The sequence below is a fragment of the Serinus canaria genome, chromosome 8, assembly GCF_022539315.1.
Source record: "Serinus canaria isolate serCan28SL12 chromosome 8, serCan2020, whole genome shotgun sequence".
NCBI classification, from domain to species: domain Eukaryota; kingdom Metazoa; phylum Chordata; class Aves; order Passeriformes; family Fringillidae; genus Serinus; species Serinus canaria.
Window position 1 is genome coordinate 10,747,680 of NC_066322.1, and position 25,858 is coordinate 10,773,537.

Here is a 25,858-nt window from a genome sequence, read left to right on the forward strand (position 1 = left end):
GGGGATGTACCAGCAGTGGTAGGGATATCCTGGGCAAGCTCTGGCTTCGGCACTGGGGCCATGAACCAGCCAAGGTGGTGGATGTCCCATCCTCACCATGGTGGCCCATAGTCCCAGGAAGAGCTGACAGCAATGCATGGTGTGTTCCAGCAAGGGCTGTCCTGGATGACAGAGTTCGGCAGAGGGGAGCGGTGAACACACAGCCAGGGTGTTCAAATGGAATTCATTAATCAGGCTCCAACTGCTCCACTTCACTAGATGGAAGCTCTTTATAGACGCTGCCTCATTTATTTATTTTTTGAATGCCCAGATTAGTTTAGTGTGAAGCTGTGGAGACATATAATTTGTCTGAGCAGATGATCTATAGATCACCGAATGAACACTAAATAGGTTCTTGCTGTCCACAGAAGAAACACACTGTGCACTCTCCCATGGCTGCAGCAGAGGAAAGGTGAATTCTTTTTTTCTAAAATTTAGCCCCCAGCAGTCAGGAGGTCAAAGAGTCACTTCTTCCAACATGCTCATCCCTGACCGAGGACAGAGCTGCAGCCTCTGCCCATGAAAAGCAGGGCCCTCAAATCAGAGAGAAATCAGCAAGTGACAACTAACCTGGCATTCTGCTGGGGCCAGGCTTTTCTCACACAAACAGCCTTTTCTGCTCACATCTGTGAATATATGCATGTTTAAAAAATAAATTATCTCTCATTCAGATTAGTTACTAGAATATCTCTTTCTCTGCTGAAACAGATTTGTTCCTACAGTTGTATCTACTGCTATTCTGGGACTTGGTATTGTTTTCCCACTATTGCTGCAGAAAATGTTCAGCAGCTAATTGCACAGTCAAGTCCTTTCACATAATTTTCACTTTGACAAGAGTAATTAAAAAGCTAAACAGCTCAAGAACCAATTGATTAGGTCTGGAAGCAAAGCACTGTTTAGGCGATGCTGAGATGCGCGTGCACAGAACAGCAAGCGTTCGAGAACACAACTGGGAGCACGTTCCTCGGCACAGGTGGCTTAGTGTGACTCCTGCAAGATCTCTTTCTTGCCCAATTCGTATGAAGTGTTACATACACATATGTGCTGCACACTGACCGTGCTTTCAAGAGTCAGAAAAATTTGCCTTATAGGACAAGTTATAGAGTATTTTCCTTCTATCACCCGTATCTGCAGTCACCAAATAGCCAAAGTTTGCTAATGGACTAAAATACCTCTGATCACAGGAATGAACTACACAAGACTACTTTATCACTATATTTCATTTGCTTGCCTTAAAATTGCTCTGAATTTTCCATAACAAGAATTCTAATATCACTAAATTTCAAACTACATAATTGAAATTAAAAAGAAAAGGGCTCCAAAATTACTACATATGCTTCAAAATGATGAGCTTATGAACAGTAATGAAATGGAAACTTTCAGAAGCCTGAGGTTACACAAAAACTTATGAGATGCTCCCCGTAACTTTTATTATAAAGCTAACAATTCTATTATTGAAAGAGAAGTTGAAAGGGCTGTCTTAAAAGCACTTCCTTCTCAGTGAAGTTTGGTCAGTTACTGACTACATATTTGAAAAACTGTTATGAAATGTGCAAGGTTTAAAGCTCATGGGAACTTGGAGCAGCAACAATGAGGAACTCCCTCTATGCATAGAGAGAGAGTGATCAAACACCAGGCTCCTCCTATGCCACTTGATGACCAAGAAAGTGCTGGTGCTCCTCACAGCCAACAGCTCTGGCCTCTGTGTGAGTGTGTTAGAGAACAGCTTCATGACATAGGCCACCAAAACACAGGAATAAATATCTGAATAACGCTACAGCAGCATCTGAAAGAGAGTTGCCTGAGAGAGCACGTGAGCCTGCCTGCAGAGGGGTTTCAAACAATGGAAATCCAGTGCCAGCAGACAGGCCTTGGGTCACACTCCCTGCAGCTGCACTGCACACCATTACCCCAGGCACAGCAATACCTCCAGGACACAAAACCTCTTTCTTTGATACAGAAAGCCAAAGGTTGATCTAAATTTTCCTGCACAAGAAAAATGTCAAATCTCTTCAGGGAAGTCAAAGACATAAAGAGAATTTGGTCACTACATAAGTAGATATGATGAAAGAAGCCACAGAGGGTTCCACACATTCACAAATGTGATAATTTAGATGACAAATGCAGCAAATTAAACCCAACTTGTTAGCTAATAGAATATTTAATTATGTACTATGAACAATCACTTGCATATCTGGGAATTTAAACAATTATTTTTGGAAAGAGGAAAAACATTCCTGAGAAGGAGGGATTTTTAGCATCTTAGAGCTTTTCTACTGCATTCCTTTCCACCTTACCTTGTTTATAGCTCTATTCAGTAATAGTTTTTACTTGTTTCCTCAATGTCTTAATTTTCTGCAATAATACATCTGCCATGAATAATTAAGCAATGCATTTGCTGCTCGCTGAAAGCTGAACAAGGGCTATAAATCAGTTCTGGGACCCTCAGCCAGCACAGACACAATCAGAGATCTGCTAATGTTGGCATTTCTTTCTGCAGGTGAGAGGAATGCTGCACAGAAACACTCAAGGAGCTGCTCAGCAGTGCCAGGCTCCCTCGCCCTGGACCTGGCATTTTGGGAGTGCCTGTCTGCATCTTTTCCCAAGCAGCAGGACTTCAAAGACTGCTTTGATGAGGGACAGTAAACCTCAATGTTCTATATTCTTCACATTCACTCCTTTCTCACATTGCTAGGTTGCTCCCTGTTAACTCTCCCACTCCATAGCCAGGAGGAAGAGAGCAGAACATGTCCTGAGTGTGCAGTATTCCCTTCTCAGCACCAAAGTGATGGACTGCTGTTCTTGGCTGTATTTCCACCTTATTTCTCCTGCTGCTTGTGGTTCAAACCAGGACACTACCAGATGGTGGTGAAGGGCTGAATGATCATCTGTAGTCAGGCCCATTACAGCCAGTGAAGGTTTATCTTGCCAAGTCACCCTCGCTCTCAGACAGCTGGGCAGGCTGCATTTCTCACTTTTTTGTATATGAAGATGGAAGATAAGCTACAAAAGCAACAGCGATAACACTTCCCTTCAACACTTCCACTCGCATCCATATCAGGAGAGAGGAGCAGTAAAACAACTTCCCACTACCAGAACAGGATTCACCTTTTAATTGAATGAGGTTTACAGTGCAGTCACTTCAAGTGCAGCTGTGCAGCATATGAGCCTCTCCAGCTTGGCAGTGCAGGTACACTAGAAAATTAATCAAGACCAGGTATCAAGCCAGGCCTAGGAAATGTCAGGGTAGCCATCAGAATTCCATGTCTTAATTTGAGAATCTCCCCAGTTCACTCCAATGTGCAGAGACTAAGAAAAAAAACTTTAAAGGTCAAAATGTAGAACAATTCATCACTAAATTTCCCTACAAAACAAACCATGCAATGTTCCTGGTTTTAATTCTGTTGACAACAGATTGCACATATTTTTAAAACGTAACGTTTAGCAGCTGTGCTGCCAGTCTGCAGAGTTTGCATATATAGCTGTGATATTACCATACTCTATTATTCATAACAGGCAACAGACTTCATTCTTCATCTTGTGAAAAATAATTGCAGTTTGAAGTCAAAGTCTGATGGCAAAGAAACACCCAACATAATGCTAGAGTTTCCAGAATTCAGGAACTCATGTAATGGCCTGCATTTTGATTTAAATCAATTCATTAAAAAGACAAATCTCTTCTGATCTGTACTTCTTCAGCAAGAAGTACACATCTCTTTCATAAAAGCCAGGAAAGGAAAAGTCTAGGTGGGTAAATAGCTTTTTCTTATCCACAACAAACATGCAATAAATTAACCGTAATCTTTTAAAAAGAAGCATGAGATACTCCCATCTCATACAGCCCTGGGACCTCACTCAGACAGAAATTCATGAGTTGATATATAGCTATTCATAGCAAGAATGATTACTGGAAGGAGAAGGTAAAAAACCTTACCCATCTTCCCTTCCACTACCATTAACATTAAAAGCATTCTAGACAAATACACTTTTTAATACAATTTCCCTTTCATACACATAAATAAACATTTTAACATATTTGAATCAGAAGGTCCTGCAAGACCTACAGCATCCTTTGCAATTGCTTCTCAAAGCATTTTGTGCTGCCAGAAGCTGTTTCAATCTTCCCCCACCCAAAAGAGCTGCTGGTCAGTGCTGCTCTGGACAGCAAAGCAGCATTGTTTGCATAGAGTGGTCCACATGCAGCCCCCCCAACCTGCTCTGCTGCTCTGGGTTATATGGGCTGGCACAACCACACTGCCTTTCTTAGGAATACCTGACAGTCAGTGCAGAACAGCACAGATTTTTGGTGCTGTCAGAGAGAAGGGCTCTTGCACACCACAGCAGCAACCACCAGGTACCCACCAGAGCCCTGCCTGGACAAGCAAAGCCCCTGCAACCATCAAAGCTCAGACACCAGCCTCTGAACAGATGTATAGCATGGTAGAGTCTCCAGGCAGAGACCAACCTACAGATAAATATATAACATGTACTGAGGAAAAAAAAAAAAAAACAACACAGAAATACCTGCTGCAATTCACAGAGCAGAGTTAACTGTATGGCTTCCAAAGATGAACCACACACTGGATGTGGGCAAAGAGATAGCAAATCTACAAAGGTTCATGAGAAAATGAGCGGATGTTTGCAAGTCTCTTATTCTCCCCTGTTTTCACCCACCAGCACATTTAAAGCAGAGCTACAAAGTCAGAGAAGGGCACAGAAGAGGACTAAGGGCCTGGAGAACATTTTCACAAAAAGCGACACAGAGGAGAGACAGTGATTGTCACTTGGGAGGAGGATAAAAAAGGACAGAATAAAGATACAAGAGTTATTAGGTGACCTAGAGAAGACAGACTACGAGACTGCACCTTTCCTGGTTCATAAATGAAGACAAAGAAATATTCATTTAAAAAAATCACACTGCCTATTCAGAACACATCTGAGGGAACACTTTCTGTTTGCATACGAAATTCCAGAAATACCTCCAGAAATTCAATTCCAACAATCCTGCACGTCTGTGACCGTTGCTTAGTGCCTGACCTAAGCTGTAATTCAAGCACATTATTTCTTCTCCTAGCAGTGGATGGGAAGGACTGCCTTCCCCCAGTTAATCCCTCTATTCTGGCAGTGGGATGCTCAAAATGAGATGTTTTACTTAAAGCCTTACCCATGTGAGCAGAGCAGAAGGACTATCAAATGTGTCCTCAGGATGGTCCTCCTCATTTTTGCCTGTCACTGTGATGTCTGTCCCCCTCAAAAAAGCACTGCTTTCTCAACTCCTGTATGGCTTATGATCCATTAGCACTGCAAGACCTTTTCTGTGTACCAGCTGTCTAGGCAGTTGTCTGTCATTCTGTATTTATGTAGCTGATTACTCCTATTTTCAAACATCTATCCACGTTTTTCCTTATTGACATGCATCCTCTCAGACAGTTTCGCCAATTTGTAAAGATCATTTTGAATTCTAATAGTGTCCTCCAACATGCTTGCCTCTCTTCCCAGCTTGTTGTTGCCTGCAAATTTAATAAGCATGTTCTCTATTCTATCAGAGAGATCATTACTGCAAATGCTGAATGCTACCAAACTGCCAAATACCCACCCTATGAGCAGATGTTTCACAGGAAAAAGTCTCATGAGGGAGCACTGAAAGCTTTACTAAAGATAAATGACATCTACTGCTTCTCCATTCACAAAGCCTGTTAGCCTGTCATTAAAGGAAATTAGATGGATCTGACCTTGACAAACGTACACTGGATATTATTCCTTTGTCCATGTGGGTAAAACAATACTTAGAGTTGTTGCAATTAATAAAGCTCTACAGAAGGAGTAATACAAGTCCAGTTTCTGAGAACAGCTTCTAATTTTACATAGGAAATGGGAAGTGATGTGGGTGGGGAGAAAAGGCAAGACTAAGATGATCTTTATTGTACCTCCTTAAAACATCTAGCATTTGTTGGCCATCGTTGGAGGCTTATGCTGGGATAATTTTGGTATAAATGGACTCAAGAGTTTGAGCAGGTTGCACCATCCAGCAATTATTGTAACACAAAATAGTTCTACAATTTAACATAACCTTGGAAAACACCACATGGTATACTGCATGTAACTCTTTATATGTTAAATGGGATTTCTTAAATTCTACAAAATTACACAGGAAGCTTTTCTCACAAAAAGCACTACAGATTACACACAAAACCAGAATTTTTGAGCTAAATTAGCCTCCAAAAAAACCCTTTATCTGCAACAGAAGGCTGAGTATCTAATGGAAAAGACATTGAGCACTGCATAGATGCTGACTGAACAATACGGGGATTTTGTCCTAATGTGTAAAAAACCCCCAAATCACACTCTGCTCTTAAAATAGGGCACACAACTCTACAGACAGTGATGTATTTTAGCATTTGAGGAGAAAAAAAAAAACAAACCCCAAACCAAAACTTTGGCAGTTAATTATGTTAAATGTTCCATGCATTTACTAAGACAGAATAAAGGTTCGACAGGCATTTCCAAGAAAGACAATACCAAGGCCCTGTGGCCTGCAGCACAACCACAGAGCAACTTGACCAAAAAACACTCCCTATTTCCACAGCTTCCTCCAGAAACAGACAAATGCACTAGAAGAGGAACTTCATGGTGTCAGTGGGAATCAATTCTCTCTGCCCACGTTCCAGGCTGGGTGCTGGAGGACCTGCAGGACGCCTCTCCTGGGCACCTCTGGCTCTTGGGAAGGCTGAGATCACAGCAGCTCTGGCTACACACACAGAATGAATACACAGGCAATTTAGTTACACACGAGCTCACACAGCCTCCTTTACAGAGTGATCCAGCGTGAAATTCCCTTTATATTATTCAGCAGCCTGTTTTTCTGTGGGTCACTCCTTCCACAAATCAGGTTCCGTTCTCTCTGGACACTACTACAGATGTGGTTTGGTGGTCAAATGTGTTCAAAGACATTTTCGACTAAAGATCTATAAATAACACCACAGTCAGTTTTAAGGGTACAAAAGTATTTTTCCACTCTCTTTGTTTTTAAGAGCCATTCGAAGACAACTTTTGCAGAAAGAACCAAAAACAAATGTTCACCTTATAAAATACAGTCCCTCAACTTGAACTTTGCCTGAAGACCAAGCAGGGCACATTTCAGCTATGAAACAAACTCATAAAAAGCTAAAAATAACAGGTTACAACTAGGAAACTTCATGTTAACCCCTGTTAAACTGTGTGTAATGGAGCATAAAAAAAGGATATTAGAAGTTATATACAGAAAGTATAAATGACAAGTCAACAACCAGGACCATTACCTGTTACATCAAACAAGAGTAAAGGGAGCCTTTCCAGGTCTTGGACTAGCCTCATCATTCTCCTGAGAGCCATACTAAACTCTGTACTCAGCCTGCCAAGACTGAGAACACTGTGTCAGGACCAGGCATCCCAGACCTTTAAAAAGGAATATGAAAGTATTTGCTTGTGAGAGAAGTTTGCTTCTCTAAGGGTTTTCCTGTCCTGGAAAAACTGAAAGCTTCTGTTTGATCCTAAATAGGATTAAAATACATACTCATCATCAGCGGATCAGTACTTTAACCATTTTCAGCATGTAACACGAATCTCCCTACTTACTCATCATTCTGTTCTTTCAATGAATCTTCCCTCCTGTAAATTAAACACTCTCTAACTACAATACACTATAGCTGCCTCACTTCCAAAATGACTTTTTTCCCCCAAATGCAGGGACTGAAACCCTTTCTGAAATCAGTGCATGATGACTCTCACATTTACCTCAAAAGACAGAATTTCAGTTTCAAGTTTGAAAACCAAGGCAATATCCTGTCTTAGGAACAACACCAAAGCGAGAGCTGGGCAACACTCTCTCTCCCACTCACACAAGTCCCCAACTTTTGACAAGTGGATGAAAAGGAACAGCCCCACCTGCCAGGCACAGCTGTGCAAATGCTGAGGCTCAAAATGGTCATTAAAAATTGAGTTTTTCAGGGGCAAAATCCCTCCATGTGTAAAGTTGGTTAGTATTTCCTGGCCTCTTTAAAACCCCTTTTCAAAACAACCTTTAACAGAAGTAATACAGCAGCTGAAGTGGATTTGGCTAAAAATAAACACAAAGAAAACACATAGGTGTTCTGCATCCTTTAAACTAGAGCAGAGGCTCAACAGTTATTGTCTTCTCCCTGTATGACAATTTCTCCCTGTATGACAATCAACTGCCAAGGGCTTATATCACTCATCTCTGAGGTGAGCCAACAAAGTCAGCACATATAGAGAGAGTTCATAAAAACATTTAAAACATATTGCAAGACAAGCAGCAAAAGCAAGCAAGAATTCTGAGTGATTCCTTTTAAATCTGCAGTATTTACCAGTGCCAACAGTGGACTGATGAGGTCCTTTCCATGAGACCCCAGCTACCTCCAGAGAATTCACTATCAGCTCAAGGAGAATAACCTCATGAAGCAAAGACAAACCAACTCCAAATCTCTTCCTGACATGATGACTTTATTTGAAGTACCAACTCAGAACAGTCACCCTTGGTGCAATGAACATTTGTTGGAAAATTGTGGCATTTCCATTTGTTATAAGGTTTGACCAAGTACTACCTATACATCTCAATCCAATCTTACAAAATATAAATTTTCTGGAAAAGATTTCATGGAAATTTTATTATTAATTACTGGGGGGGGGGAAACAATGAGTAATATAAACAATGAAGGGCCATCTGAAAAGCACAGCAGGACTGCGAAGTCATTCCAGCCTGTACTACATGAAATGAAATATATTCTGTAACTATTTCTTTTTAATACTACATCAATGCCCCTTATTGTGAAGGCTTAAGGTTATGATGCAAGAGAGAAAGACAAAACTAACATACATTCAAAGATCTAGCGTTGCAAGCTACAACTGACATACAAATGTAAAGCCATCATCCACTATAAAAAGTGCTTTGATTTAATTCAGTGATCATATGTCAGTAAAGTGTGCAAGGCAAAAGACATTTCTATGAGTTAGAAGTTTCAGTAAGCACCCTACAGTGTTTTCACACCAACAAAATAAATGAGATTTGTCTCTGGCACAGACAAAGCACTGATTCTCACAAGGGACTAAACAGAGCATTCAATTAAGAGTACACCACTGCTTTTCAGCTCCTGATACATAAAGACAGACAACTTACCAGAGAAAAAGCACCCATGAACAGATGCTTTTTTCCCCACTGTTTTTTAAACCATGTTCAACATCAAAAAAGATTGACTAACATTTTGAGCAAACAAATTTCATACTCTTGGTTGTTCACAAAAATGAGCTTGATCATCTTATATTACAGTATCATTCTGAAGCACCACTATAATGAAGAGATAATCAAAGAAACAAAAAAAGCATTCCTATTACCACATCATTGCTTTTTACAACCACTCAGCTAAAACACTGAAAGCTCCAGCAGATCTTATACTTTTTCCCTTTCTGACATCAGTAGCAGTAATAGCCAGGAGCATCACGACAAACCATATTATGTTATCGGTTTTCTGGCACTCCTTTCCATCTGCAAAGGATGTTACCATCACTACTACAGGGTGTTTTAAATATCTCCTTAAAATACACATAGCAGCCTCTGCAAATAGCCACAACTGATTAACATCTGTGAATGAATGAACTAACTTGCAATTAGATTTGGAAAGTAAAGGGGAAGTTTTACCAAGGTTGGTAGTCAGCTACAAACAGGAAGGGAAAATTACCTTTAAAGAATCACTCAGATGACTAAATGAGCTGGGATTCAGCAAAACACATTTAAATGTACCTAGGGGCAGATATTCATGAGCAAAAAGCCAAATCCCACTAATGAAATAGAAGTCTGCATCCTGGGAGTCAGAGGTCCAGAAAGGAATTCAGAGGTCACACTGGAGGACCACATTCCCAGCTGAATGCTGTGAGTAAAAAAGATAAAGTGCCATTGTACTGTTGGAAAATGCAGACACTTGTCTTGGTCCTGGTCCCTTGACTTTAAAAAACATATTGAAAAGTCTGGAGGATTAGTGAAGAACAGTAAAAATTTTATCTGGCCAGAAAAAAACCAAAATGAGTCCATTCTTCTACAACAAAAAGGACAAACTTTCAGGTTCTCTAACTCTTCCACTTCAATTTGCTTCTCCAGGAGATTGCATTAAACAGCAGGAGTCTCCAGTCTCACTGACAGATGTTCTAATATCCAGTCTCTAAACCCTGAAAATGCATAAAGGTAGTTTGAAATAAATACACATTTGGAGAAGTAATGATTACTTGCCATTTTTACAGATCATATAGGAGATGGGTAAATTCTCTATCATTTAGTTTTCAAATAATGAATTGACAGCCTCCCAAAAGCTACGTGCTAGCTCAGCCACAGCTGTACAAGCAGTCACAGAAATTACTACTGAAATTATACAGCCTGTGCTACACAGGTCAGAGTAAAAGACTACTCTGATCTGATTTCTGGCCTTAAAATCTATGAATCCACACTGAAGATAAAACTGTAAGCAGGTAGTTCTATTGGTTTTCTGTATCACCAAGCCAATAAGAACACGCTCTCTCAAAGAACAAGTATTAAATATATCATCCCCTCAACATTTGTCACTGTGCTGGATAATTTACACAGATACTTAATCACAAGAAGTCCCTTGTGAAGGCAGGAGAGGAAGGCTGGCTGCATGGTGCAAATGGCAACTGGGGATGCTCAGCCCTGCACAGCAGCAGTGAGGGGCTTAAACAACAAGCCATGGAGTAGAGACAACAGTGAGAGCCCACACCTTGGTCTCCATGCAAACCACTGCCCCCCACATGTCCCTGCAGACTGACCACATGCTCAGAGCTGCCTGAGAGCAAAACTCAGAGCAAGCCTGGCTGCAGTTGCTACAGCACCTCTCTGGGTTCAGGAGCCACCACTCACCGAGGGCTCCAAGAAGACAACAGGAAGAGATCACTATATATTTATTCTGCTTTTACATCCTCCATAAGTCTTCGTACTGACCACTATGGGATGAGGGATTTGGGGCTAAGCAGACCTTTGACCTGTCAGCTGACATTGACTGATGAATGCTGGTGGATTTAACAATACATAAAAAAGACAAATCATCATGCTGTGATTTGTTGTGGGTAGCAACCCGAACAAATTCACACTTTGCAAGTGCTGGGGCTAAAAGGGCTATAAATGCAGAAAAAGATCCTTTGTCTACTCTGTACATGATGTTTGTCCTCACAGCATCCCTTCTACCTTGATGTCTGCAACATTTCACTACAAGCAGGCAGCATTTTTAGGTATTTTACACACAAGTGTAGAATCCATTCCGACCTAAATATATATATACTTATATATATGATGAGTAAGGACACCAAAAATAAACACTGCACAATAACTGTGGTTAATATTTCAACCCATCCCTTAATGACACCACCTCAATGCCTCAGGTACAGGGGTTTTCCTAAACACTATTTTCCATGTTCTTTCTGCTGATGGAATATGTCAAGCTAGTCAAGCTAGAATTGCAGAAAATTAGTATTTACCTGTGCTGCAATACCTGGATCCAATCGCATCAATTACACATAATCACTAGATGCAGTGTTTGGGGACAGGCATGCAAACAGGAAACCTGGAAACAGAAACTGATGCAAGGCAGCAGTGGAGAAGCCTCATGTCCAGCTTTTGGAATGGGATCCTGCTGCCCAGCTCTGCAAAGTGGCTATTTTCCAGGCTTGCACAACAGCAAGTCTATCTCACAGTGTGGCCTGGAGCAGCTGTATTTGGGTTGAGCTGTTGTTGAGGCACCATTCAGGTTATGAAGCAAAAGCAGCAGAGTTGAATCAGGGAGTCAAAACGAGCCAAGGTGGTCTTGGAAGCACAAAACACTAAGGGCAGACAGCAGAGTTAGGGGACAAGGACAAACAAAGGCACCTTAACAAATGTTCCCTCCTGTGCTATTCCACCCAAAACCTCCAGACAGCACTTCAGGTACAGTGTAAAATCCCTGGCACAACAGAGCTCACCTGAAGCTAGAAAGAACATCTTACTATTCTTAAACTCTGGGACATTGCCATATCTAGAAAAGCCATCTTAGTACTTTTTATTTTCCCAGCCTTCACAAGCATCAGCAGCCTATCTTTTTAGTTTGTTTATAATGCACCTCCTCAATTCAATTAGCATCCAAGAAAGACTGATTGGAAAAAAAAAAGAACAAAACCAAAACCAACAACATCATCCAAAAAAAAACCCCAAAAATCCCCCAAAAACAAACAATCAAAACCCCAAAACCAAACCAAACCAAACAAAAAAAAAATCCCCAAACAAACAAAGAAAAAAAAAAAACAAAAAAAAACCCACCAAAAAACAACAACAACAACAAAAAAAAACCACCAAAAAACCCCCAAAAAAACAAAAAACAAAAAAAATAAAAATCCAAACATGTACAAGATGGACATCTTTTGGATATAAATTAACTCTTCATTTCAGGGGCAGGGCAGCCTTGAGACATTTCAGACTCGGGGTCCATTCTGGCAAGAGCTGGTGGGAGCCCAAGCTCTGCCTTGACCACACCCGCTCACTGAGGCACATTCATCTACCCCCTCAAATAAAAGCCAAGTTTGCTCTACCTCTAGAAATCAAAAGGTGTAAATTGTTTGTTTACCAGGTATCAATTCACAGGTAGTTGGCCTAATTCTGCCTTAGTTCTTTCCTTCTACAAGGTCACTTTTGAAGTGGTTTTATTCCTCAAGCCCTTTGAAATTCTGTGCAAGACAAACCAAAATACACTGTGGTTAGGAAAGGCCTAGGATGGGTCACCTAGTCTCTTCTTTTGGCTAATGGAACCTGTTCCCAAGACTTCAAAAACAAAACCTAATTTTTAAAAAAACAACACAACAACAAAAGACATTGCTGATGATTTCTCATGAGAGTATTGATTTTCCCCCATTTTCTCTGCCTTTTGTTTTGAGAGGGGATTTTTTTGGTTTTTATTTTATTTGAATAAATGACACATTTTCAAAAGCTGAAAAAAACGCACCTTTTAGTTGACAATTGCACTGAACATTAACTGAAATCTGCAAAGCCTTTTTTCCCATGCACAATCAAAAGCTGACAGACAGGGAAGTACAGAGTGAATAAAAAAACCCACAGAAGCAAGCTGAGAGAGAATGGGTAAAACAGCCATCCTGAATCAGCTCTGAGCTGCTCTAATGGAATTAGGGTCACCCTGACAGAAACACAGTCAGATCACAGAGAAAATTTAATAATTTCTTATTGCAGTCTGTAAAAGCTGGGGAGGATTTGAAATAGCTGTCTGCCAAATTAGCACTTCTGTATCTATCCACCGTTCGTGCGCATGTGCCCCTTCCCACTCACCTTCTCCTCCCAGCACCCCACCAGAGCAGCCAGGAAAGCATCACTCCCCTCCTGCTGCCAGGGAGGCACCCAGAGAGCCCCTCTTTTTCTGACACTGCCACTCAGTTTAACCTTTGGATGCCACTTCAACTCCTCATCACTGACATTCTTCACAGCTCCTGCGACCTCGATTCCAGGGGAGGCACGGGCACAGCGCTGCGCTAATTCCGCCAGGCAATGCACACCAAATCTGCTTTATCTCAGGCACTAACATCCCGCTTTCTGCCAGCTGCCTTCATTGTCAGGCAGCTACAGCAGCCACACTGAGACGTGTTACAACAACAGCAGGTGGGGAAGGTAGGGAAGACCCAGTCATGGGTGCTCCCTGAGCAGCCAGCCACGAGCCACGCTGCTGCCAGGGATGCAGCACAGCCCATCTCCAGCCATCCTTTTCCTGCTCCTATAAAAAGCAATTTGGGGACTGACTCTAGAAAATCCAGGGATAACTCTGCTCTCACTATCCTGTTGTTTTTAGTAAGGGAAATTCAAGAATGCTTTGTAGATACAGAGCCTGCCCATCCCTCCACTGACTCCAAGCAGCACTGCAATGAGGAAAAGGAAGACTCACGGTGATTTCTTGGGAAGAGCCATAACCAGTGTAACAAATAAATGCTCTTTCACTGAAGCCAACAAGATGCTATGGGGACTAAAAAAGAGAAGAGCGTGCACATGGGGTCTTCTTTCACAGCAACCCTCTCTAACTTCTTCTGGAAGCTCCAGTGTGCATATATTGTCATATCTTCCCCTTGCCCTTCACTACTGTCCTGAATCACGACTCTCCAATGCCAGATTCACTACTGCATCACCTGTCTGCATCACTGATGGGCAGGCCCCATTAAATGCAGGGTTTGGGGTTGACATTTTATCCCTGCAGAGTCACAGAGCAGACAGGTCCTTTCACACAGCTCCCAGCTTCTGAGGGTCAGTGGCAAGATTCAGTGGGTAAGATGATACAAAAACTTTAAGTTGCTAAAATACATGGAGCTGCTAAAAACCACTTTCCATCCTAGGAAAACCTTGATTAATCCATGGTGGCTGTGGTAGTTAAAAGGTCAGTGCCCTCCAGAGCTGCCTTCCAGATTAGGAAAAAGCAATTCAGAGTGAGTCTGCACCAGAGAAAAAGACATACATAGAGATAAACTTGCTGCTCAACACAGAAATGTTCCACATCTGAGACACCACACAGAAACAGAGCCAATTTTGTTAAATTTAAGCATTTGGATTTATTCCACAAAATAAGCAAACCACGACTACCACAAGTTATCCTCAGGCCATGAACTGTCCTGGGACATCTCAAGCTCCACAGCTTCTGCACATCTGTGATGTGACTGATGCTTCTCTCCTTTGCAGGAGCCAGTATGAAGATAATAAAGTTCTGGGAATTTTTATACACCTCAGAACACTAAACAAGTACTTCTCTATGCCAGATTCCAAAATGGGCTACAATGTGCAGACATAAAGTGATCTGAATTAGCACCTTTCAACAGCACCAGCAAAGTAAGCTGAGGAAGGAGACAGCTGCTGCCCCCAGTTTAACTGGGCAGCTCAGACTCATCCAGACCCACATTAATCTGCTGCATGTACAAGTCATCCTTAATGACAAAAAAATAACTGAATTTGTATGTTTCTTCACATCCCTCCTTCACTCTTCCCTCCAGCTTCCCTAAATTTAGGTCTTCCTCTCAGTCAAGGCCATTTAGAACCTCCAGTCTGTTTCCTACATTCAGCCAGGCTCCTACCAGCATGAATCAAGATCTCCTTCAACTTTCACAAAATTACATCTAATTCGAAGTCTGGTGACTAAAGCTGCAGTGAGAAAGAGATGACTGCTGGCACCTCAGGAGGGGCATCATGGTCACTTCATCTCCAACTCAACCATCCCAGGAGCCCTGGGTACTTTCAGAAGCAAGAAGTATTCACAACTGCCAGAGTCTGATGAATGTGCAGACATTTGGACACCGAAAATCTGGGTACAGGTTAAAAAAAAAAGGGAGACAGTTTGACAAATACTTGGGGATTGCTTAACAAATACACACCCCAAGATTATGCAAAAAAAGCATTGAGGTTTCCTGCTCTCTGCATAATCCATTCCATGAAACATTCCTACTATAAGGTGTTTTTAGTAGGCTATCATTAGCCATGTTTTTGTCCTCTTGTCTGTCCACAGCAGCATTTTGTGCACATATTTCCCTTTGGCTGGATGGGGCAAATTAAAGACAGTCACAGCAACTCTATGGGACTACCAGGTCAGCAGCAAGGACACAACAGCTAAAAGTATGACCACAAGGAAACACTGTACTCCAATTCTGTCAAAATATAGGTGTAGGAGAGCTATACCAGAAGGTAAGAACTCGCACCCTTTTCCCCAATAGCTTCCTCCAACAGCAACTGCCTGCTGACTCAGGAGAGATGTCTCAGTGCTACAGAAATTACGAGAGCTGGCAAAAGAACAAGGAAAAAGTAACAGGGATTACTGTGACCCCAATACTTCTTTCTTCCTCCGCCCCCAATTTTCTTTACTCATCTGTGCGTGTTAGAAATCAAACTGTCAGGTTTTGATCTCACAGCTTCCACAGAAATTCTTTCTGCACTTGAATAAATTTTGTCAGTCTTTTTAGTTCTACTTGTGCCCCTTCACACACACCCTGTTTATCTGCAATGCGCACACTGGGAAATAGAAGACTGGGGGGGGAAGTTGTCTCTTAACCCTCAGTTTCCAGTACAAACAAAGAAGGTTTAATATTTCTGGAAACAAATTTTGCAAGGCATTCAAGCTTTCCAAAACCAAATGTTACTTACTGTCCGCTCCTGCTAAAGGCAGCATCAAGCAGCAGAGGATGGCTGCTGGCACAGTGAGTACTGGGATGCAGAAGTTAGGCACCATATTCCAAAATAGAGCAAGTCCTCTTCAGTCTGAGGCAAGTGGTCAGTACATCCAGCGTTACAGACACAGACTTACTCCTGCAAACCAAAAAAGGAAGAAAAGGAAAATTATTATGACACACAGATTAACTGCCAGTATACCAAACTGCATTGCAAAGTCATCATTACAGATACTTTTAAAAAGAAATTTACCTATCTTCCCTGCATGAGCAGTAGAGCACCACACACGCCTCTGAATTCAATAAGCTGATTTCAAGGGTCAGCAGGCATAAATGCACCTGTCTCCAAGTTTACCTTCATGTACAGTCTGGTTTATGGCCTATTAATGCATCCTTCAGTTGCTGTTGTTCACAACAAATAGTTCTGAAGCTCCACATTACATTCAGAAAACAGTCTTAAGCTCTTGTAACTCTCCTTCCACATGCCCTAGACAGACATGGCTGACTCTGTGTGTAGGAAGGGTTTAGGATCAAATTGCCTGTGAAGCACAGCTTGGACCATCCAGCTGGGCTGGTGTGCACCAGGCAAGTCTCAGCGGGTTCCAGCAGAAGAAACAGAAGCTGAATTGGATCAGCTGTCAGCTCACAGGGTGAGAGTCACAGCAGAATGTTATTAAGAAAAGTGTCTATAAAGAGAAGCTTTACCCAAAGCAAACACCTCAGCTTCAAACTCCCCAAAGTAGAGGCAATGACTACCTAAAAGGATTCATGATTGGATAATCCCTCTCCAAAACAAAGCAAATCATCTTGCAAATTGCCTTAACTTGGGCATCTGCTTGAATATTGAAATACAGAAAATTTCATGAAAACCAACCAAAAAAAGGCAAGTATTTAAAAAGGATACAATTTCTGTGTATCTGCCTTCTTTATCTTTTAATGCAAATATACTCATTGTACTTCCATCTCAAAATCTTAGATCTACCTATTAAAACAGACTTTAAAGGAGCTGGCACACACCATGCTCTCAGCAACCACATTCAGCAGTGACAGGGGCTCATATGTTCAGTGCCAGGCATCTCAATGCAAACCCAAAAGTTATTTAAAAGTGGATGTGATTCTGCACTAAGCTGCAGAAGTTACCAGACTTACCAACATAGCATTATTAGTGAAAAAATCTCATGCTGGCAGATGCCAGCCTGAGTGGACCCCATGAGTATCCTTGAAGCAAAGTAGCTGCAACTGTGCCCACTCAAACTGTTCACGGGCCAACGTGCCACTCTTACTCGTGCTGTCAGACATTTCAAAGACATCTTCAGGACTGCTCTAACAAAGATATTTCTGAATTTTGCTAGGTTTGGAAGTGTATTGTTTTTTGGAAACCGCTGAGCTTTTGATGGAAGTATCATAAGTTACAAACACGTCTACTTCTGACAAAAGCACAGTGCTCAAAGAATGCCAGCAATGATCGTGCCTAGGGAAATCCATGAGAAATCTCAAGAGAATCTACCCTGGCAAATATTTACAGTGCATAGTACTAACAAACAGGAGATCATGATTCTTCTCCATTCCGTTACTGTATTTGCACAGTAAATCTTTTCCCATGTTATAATATCACACAACACAGAGAAATCTTTATTTATGCAACATCTTCTCCAGCCAAGACATCTGAAAATACTTTATAAAATAACCTAGCTCTAACCTAGATGCAGAGAGAATACTGATCATCTCATCCTGCTTTTATTGTCTCAATGAGAAGGCATAAATCTAACTAAGTTCAGCAGCAAAATTTTGAATACTGCAGAAGAGGCTCTTTGTACCAGCCACACACTCAGTTATCTTTGCTGCCCTCCAACATCCCCACCCTCACTTAACTCTCACCAAAGGATTACTACAAGCACCATTTACATGTCTTACATAGCCAAGACAGATACAGGTAGCTGTGTCTTTATAGCTGCATAAGCTCTATTCCAATGATACAATAGATCAGCTACCAAGCAGTTGGCCCAGCGTTAGCCAGCTCCCCAGATATGGCCCACAGAGGAATGGGAAGAAATACCTGGATCAAGAGTGATGATTATGCTTCTAAATTCTGCATGTACAGAGGCAATTTATGCTGCCTGGAAAAGGGAACCCACTGAAGCACTTTAAGCAGCATTACATCTGGCTCAACAGCAGCCAGAATCCTAAGAGGTTACTCTTCCTGGGGAGGGGGTGGGAGACACCAAGGGTTGAAATTACTGTGTCAAAACTAATCATGTGTGTCAAGCTCTGTAAGATTAGGACAGAGAATGAGTTTTACAGGTGGTGCTGAAACATCTTAGGTATTTGTCAGACCACAGTGGGGGTGAGCAGCTTTCAGAGAGCTTTTCCTCTTTCATTCACTTCCATTAGCAACAAAAGTGTCTCATCTAATGGTGTATCTTGAGCACAGATTGCTCAGTCTTGTCAATAGCACCTCCACAGCCCTCATTCAGAAGTAACTCTCAGGAACACAAAAACCTCAGTTAAAGAATAGGTCTGTCTCTTGATTTCTCTCTTCTTTCAGTAAATGTGATCAAGCTTCTCTCCAGTTTCAATAGATTTTTAACTTTCTTCTCCAGCCCATGAGATACATACAGCATGCACTATGCAGAACTGGTAAACTGTCAGATATCCTACCAGATGCTTCATAGACTTGATCTTTTTCAACTGTTTAGTGCTCTAAATAATTTACCATCTGTCAGGAAAGCCAGATTTTTTTATGCCAGACTGCTGTCTGTCCCTCCAAAGTTAATAGACCACCTTTGGCCTTTAACAGGATCAAAATTTGCCACTTCCTCTTTCCATGGTTGCTCTGCTTATGGAAAAGTTGTCTGCATTCAATAATTAAAGAGCTTTAAATTGGAATGTTTAAAAATTTTATAAATCTCAGTAGCTGTCATTCTCTTTTGAAAGTGAAAATATTAAAAAGCTTCTCCCAGTGGTTCAGCTTTCCCAACGAGACAACCCAAACTCAAAGCAAGGGTGTCACCTGAAGTTCAGTTAACCTTTAGAAGGGCCTGTCAATGTTACCCTGACAGTATTAAACAGCAATCCTGAACCATTGCTAAAGGTTTCCCTTCCTGGGGCAGAAGGAAGCCTAGGATGGAGAGCAGCTAAAAGCCAGATAATATTGGTAGATTTTTGGCAACAAGCTAAACAAATAAAAAGTCAGAAAATATTGCATTGGCAAAACCAAGTACAACAGCAACTGATCAAATAATGCTCCTACAATTCTTAATGTGCCTTGTCCACAGCAAACTCGTGCCTCTTCAGGCTGCTCTCTTTTGTTTCTGGACTGATCTCCTGTGCACCAGATGATCTCAGTCCCTTCATTTGAAGGCCTCCTTTAATCTCACTGCTTTGGCCAGCATCTCACAACTAATATTGCGTTTGGGAGCCCAGACGCTGTACACGAAGGTTTTTCAAAAACACACGTACATTCTCATTTCTTCTTCTGCATCTGGTCCTGGCAATATTATAAACTCTAGACTACATAACCCAAAATTAGCTGAGGCTAAGCACTCCAGATGGCTTTGTAAAAACAGCTTTGAGTTTAGCAAGCTAAACTCCTGCCTCTGCTCCAAACTCAGTGTTAGAGCTACCGAGAGCTAGTTTGGCAAAAAACTAGAAAGCAGGAAAGCACAACAAAAAACTAGCAATCTTCATTTAAATATATCAGTTTTTCGCTGCAGGGCAGGTGGATGGAAAAGAGGCGGTCTTGAGGACACTTTTTGAAACCTACATGGTTTGATTCTTTCAGACAGGCAGAAAAAGCTGGACTCATTTAAAACAGAGCCAAGAATACCAACAGCTCATATGGTACTAAGAAATTCTGGCAATGAGTATGTCTCACAGGAGACTGCAATGAGATTAGAAAAAGCAGTCAACTTTAAAGAGTCAAGAGGAATTTCAAACCAGCACTGAATAGCTTATGTCCTCTATGAACTCTTCTGTAAGATAAACCGAACTGAAACAAGTGGGTCACCAGCCAAGACTGGCACAGTGAAGAATAGCATCCCCAAAGCAAGCCTGCCCATTCAAAACCAGGGACAAAACACTGCACTCAAATCGCTTTTTAGGTTAGGGTACTTTGCAACCCAAAGAATCTAAGAAGTCAGCACAAAAAAGTTCCCTCCAGAAACCCCTGTACATCCACGGAACTGCCAGGTTTCGTTGTGCGTTTGAGTACTGACACTGCCTTTGTTGTGAAACATCGTTAAAGGACTCTGAAGAAACTTAGAGGGTGGGAAGGTGAGCCCAGTCCATAGGCAATGTCCTTATCTGACCTGGAGATGTAACAGTGTCTTTTCAAAAAGGAACCTGAAACAACTGTGTTTGTTTTTCAAGGCAGAAACTTCCTGAGCATTCTCAAGGTGAGCCCAAGGATGCAGGTCAGAAAATACCAACTGGGCACACCCAGATGATGGTAAAGACAGGGCTGAAATTACATCAGCTTCTCCCAGTGCTACTACATGTGCAACACAATCAAATTTTCCTTCTGGAGTCCTACCCTCTTTATTTTACACAAGTATCTGAAAGGGAGCCAGCGCTGCAGAGGGACCCAATCAACACAATACCACCTGATCAACTCCGGGGTGTCACATCAGCGACGGCGATCGTGCATCACGCAGAGCAATAAGGCAGCTCTTTATTCTGTTAAAAGTGAGAACAATAACTGGCTACAGCTCAGCTGCTTCACTCTGTACATAATGCCTCATCTGTGCTCAGAAGGAGGAACAGGAAAACCATGACACGCCATATAACTCAAGACCATCATATTGCACACATTAAAAGTTGTGGAAGCAGTTACACACAAGCTAATGACTTTTCAATGTTTCACTTCACTACATTAGTATTCCTTTAGCATAGATTTCTTTGTGCTTTTCTGCAAGAAATATAATATAAAGAGACTCAGGGAGTAGAGCAATATGGCCAAAAAAGACAAAATGAGTCTCATTTCACTCCGAACTCCCACATGCAGGGAATGTATTAGAGAGATTCAGTGGGGAGATATATGAAGATGGTGATGATGGCAATACTAGAATAGATTTAGGGAGGAACTTCCTATGAGCTTGCAATACAATAAAAAGGCCAAGAGCTAAAGAAACTGCCACATGAGCAAAGGTACCACCTCTGGGACCCAGGAGTGAGCAGGCCCAGAGCATCAGTCTGGTGCTCTCAGTAACAAGACTCTCAAACCATCTGGAGAGAAGGAATGAACGAAGCAATTTAAGAACCAGGAAGGATAAAAATCTCTGTCAAATCACAAGCACTAGACAGACTGCTAAGGATTTGATAGCTATCTGTAAGTACAAGAAAGATACAAAACACCAAGAAAGGAGTGGAGGAGTATAATTAGTCATGGGCATGCAACCATGAGAATGAGACAAAGCAAACGGAAGTGTATGCAGATTATTCTCAGTAAACAGTCAAAAAAAGAAAAAAAAAGAGGGAAACACACCCCTCCCCAGAAGTATTTTTCCCAGAAGGAAAACATTTCATCACCTGTTTGGAAAGAAAATAAAAATGAGGTAGGAAAAAACAAAAGGAAAACCCAATATATCCCATAATCTGGGGGAAAAAAAACCAAAACAAACCAACAGCTGGTATCCTCTCAGTCTGTAGGACTAACACAGGCTGATTGCTATGGAGCAATATATGTAACAGCAAGAAAAACTCAGAAGTACTTTTAAAAGTTTCCCCTTATTTTGATAAAGCACAAAAAAGTGGGAAGTGTTTAAGCACAAGCTAGCCCAGCAGCAGGTCACTGTGATCCTGAACATGCAATCCTAACTTGACCCAAGGAGAGGAGCAGAGGCACTTTTAAGCAGAATACAAGCACAACTTGAATATTCCTGTCAGCTTTATTGGCTACATTTGGTTCTGAAGACATTAATTTCTGAAGGTGTCATTGCCTGCAGACAATACTAGATAAGAAAGAGGGATTTTTCCACTGGAACAGGGATTATGAAGGGCCCGGTTAAATAACTATGGAGATAAGTTAAAACATCCACTTAAAATATAGATCAGCCTTGAGCCTCACAAGCCCAGCTATCACTCACAGTGAGCACTAAGCACAGATTGCTGTAGATCACCCTGCCCAAGTGTAAAGGCTCCTAATGCCTGCTGTAAAGTATCCTTAAAAGAAGTAAACTATTGCATATCAGCCTTCCAACAGAAGTCTCTAACATTTACAGAATAGGCCCAGCACTGCATCCAGATGCATGAATTACAGATCCAGGGCAGTAGAAAGTCCCACAAAAAATAAAACTAAATCACCTATTCCTTAGCTATCAGTAAACTCTACTAATGCAAATAAATGTGCTCATTAGTCAGACATTCCCATAAAGCAAGAATTTCTGTGCTTTTTCAACAGATTTCTGTACATGTGACAATATATTCCTAATAAAAATGACTGTGCTATGGCAGGCTTGACTGAATTCAGCACAATAGAAAACAGTGCAAGGACTAAAATCACTAGGTACTAAGTCCTCCCCTCTAAACCCAATTCCAGGGCATTAAGTTCTGCACATCCAGGGTGCAAACAGGTGGTTTTCAACTAAAGAGAGGGAGAGCTGAGAAACACGGTCCTTCTGGGCTTGCTGCTTACAACACACCACAGCTGAGTGCCACTGACTGTACAGCTGTGGCCCTGGCATTCCTGCATCTGGAACCAGCAGTATAAAACACACTGGTTCTGCATCTCTCAGACTGACAGAACATGGAAGGCAGAGCAGACCTAAGTTCCACTGAGCACCAGAACTAATTTTAACCAAAACTGCAAGAATGCAAATGATTGGCCAGACTAGAGATAACATGTCTTTCCATCCCTTCAAGGATTTGCATGACATCTAATGGCTTGTAGCCAAACTAAATCCTAAATCAATTCTGAATCAAAATTAAATCAGTTACCTCTTTGTAAAAATGCTTTTACTCTATCCACATATCTACTTGGCCTCCTTAGAGGCGCCAGTGTCAAAATTTTTGCGACTTCTGAAAATCTGAACAAGCCCTTTCTCTGGCTTGGAGATTTTGAGCTACTTCTAAAGATTTTCCTTTGCAGAATCCATCAAAGTTGGACCCTCTGAGAACACAATCTTCAGGTATTGTGTTATTTTTGCAGTTATTTTTGCTTCAACCAGAGTACAAGATACATAAAGAACTTTTTTCTGGGGGTGGGGGGGGGAAGTTGTTATTTTTAACAAAAAATACCTTACCTTTGCTGGAAGTTCAGTTATGTTTTATGTAACCTAGCATACTACTGGGGTCTGCTCACTTAATGCCTTTCAGATTAACAGCTTATTCTAAATCTGCTTTTGCCAAGACCTCAATTTCTGGAATTTGCTTAGCTTTTATATTTAGAAATACTGGGCACAATACTACTAGCAAGTCTTCTACAATATTTTCAGTGGTTAAAAACTGATGCTAAGTAATAATTTCCCTCTTTGGCAGCACACTCCTCTTCCTTAACTGCCTTCCTTAACCTTCTGTCATCCACCAAGACAAATTTTCACACAAGACAATGGCACTGATTTGCCTAAATAATTTATCTTCTATGTATAGTCAGCAGTTCTTCAAAGCCCACCTTGGATCTTTCAATTTTCCTTTTATATTCATTTTATTTTATACACTCTACTACTGATAAATGGGAGTTGGGTTTCCAAATTCTCATCTCAAACAGCTTCTCAAGCCTGCCACCTACCTAGAGCAAATTACTCCCAGCTAACTGCTTACTAATTTAACTGCTTTTCCCAGTTTGCTTTCTTATGTTCCCCTACCGATTTCAAACCACATCAAGGAATTGATTCACTCCCCCCTTGCACCCTCCCTTTTTCTTTTCCACTCTTACTTTTTCCCCTTACAATACTAGGGACACTTTGACTAACTTGCTCACTTTCTTGTAAGCTAGCCTTTCTAAAGTTTACCATCATTCTCAACATTTTCATCTTCTTCACCCCCTGTGAAGTCGATGTATTCACACCCTATATTCACCATTGTCACGGCTACTCATGAAGACATATGTGAGGAGCCCACAAACACCTTCAACCTTGCTGATGCTGCAGCATCTTGACAAAGCCAGGAGTGATTAAATAATCCTGAGCAACTCCTTGTGTCTGCAGCTATTTTAAGGCAGGCTCTGGAAAGAACACACATGCTGGTGACAAACCCCCCACCCACTGTCTCGCAGCCGCTGTCACACGTGGCAATTGGGTAAAAAAGGACTTACTGCTTTGATCCTGCTCACAGAGACAATAATCCTTTTCCACAGGTCCACTAAGCACATACAAAGTGCCAAGTTCTCAAATATGTCTTGGCTGCCATCCTTTCTAGACATGGGCACCACCAGCTGAGGAGCAGCAGGGCTCCACCAGACGGGATTCCTGCCTGTCCCAGTCACCCCGTCAGCCAGCACCAACCCGTGCAGGAGAAGGCAGCAGCAGCCTGCCACAGGGATGGCTTCTTCCTAATGCCATCATTTAGCAGACAACTTATGCCCTACTGGAGGGTTATGTATCCAATTAAACTTCCTGTAATTCTCATCTTGTGAAACTATGAACATTTTCAATGCTAGATTTTGGAATTATTCTCTCCCAAAGGGCTTTGAAGTTAATTATATCATAGTTGTTATTACTGTCTCAACCACAGATACTGCTTGAACCCCATTATTGTGTGTGAATAGCTGCTGTTTCGGTGTGCTCTGGAGCTAGCCTTTCCTGCAAACTGCTTCTATAACCTTTGCCCAAACATTATGTATGCTCGGTTTATATGCAGGTAGTTAACAGAGCCCAGTAGGGTAAACGGACTTATTACATTTATTAAACGGAATTCTCTCCATGCAGAACGCCCCCAGCATCCTGCAGTTCGCTGGCTCTGGAGGCATTCTGGCATTTGGAAGACAGCACCCAGAAATTCCCTCCGCAACTAATAAGCAAGAACTAGGAAAGCACAAGTTTCATGCAATTGCCTTCTGTATGAAAAATGAAAACTGTTTCTGTAACCTCTAAAGAAACCTAGATGCAATCAAGCTTATTGTAATAAGATGCTAAATTTATGATTATTCCTTTTTATTTTTTCCTTCTAGTAAGGCCCCCTAGCTTTGCTTTGCCAAAAGAAAACAGCCTCTGAGGTGGCATATACGACACAGCACCTAAGCCATATTAAAGAGATGTAAATAAAAAAAGCTCTGGGAGTAATATAATGCTTATTGAAGATGAAGAAACAACAGGTCTGCATATTGTCAAATTCCTGATTTAATGGCAGCAAGTCAATCTTAACTCTTAGTACAATAATTTCTATTCTTAAGTTTTTATTCCAAACTACTTCTCTCCTTCAGTAGCACCTCAGGCTAAAAATTAAACTTAGGCTTTTTGCATCACGTTCTGTATAGTAAGACACACAAAACATATACACATCAGATTTTTTCTCACTCAGATCTGAGGCTGTGTGTTCTAAACTCTTTGATGGAAGAAAATCAATTAATGTATTTTACAAGTCTTCTGTGTTTGTCAAATCAAAGCAGTAGTTTCCTAGTTACTTCCTGTCCAGAGGGACTGAGATAACAGCTGCATCAAGG

At 41.4% G+C, this 25,858-nt stretch overlaps 1 protein-coding gene across 7 annotated transcripts in view; it reads right to left on the reverse strand.

The window, feature by feature from the left end:
- The window catches only part of PTPRF (protein tyrosine phosphatase receptor type F), a 375,785-nt gene that overhangs the window by 229,076 nt on the left and 120,851 nt on the right, over nt 1-25,858 (reverse strand). For all 7 annotated transcript variants that reach the window (XM_030226334.2, XM_030226335.2, XM_030226333.2 and 4 more), the window contains one exon: nt 16,241-16,402. In XM_030226334.2, the coding sequence (XP_030082194.2) occupies nt 16,241-16,325 (85 nt within the window). In that variant the 5' untranslated portion in view covers nt 16,326-16,402. The remainder of the gene's footprint in view (nt 1-16,240; nt 16,403-25,858) is intronic.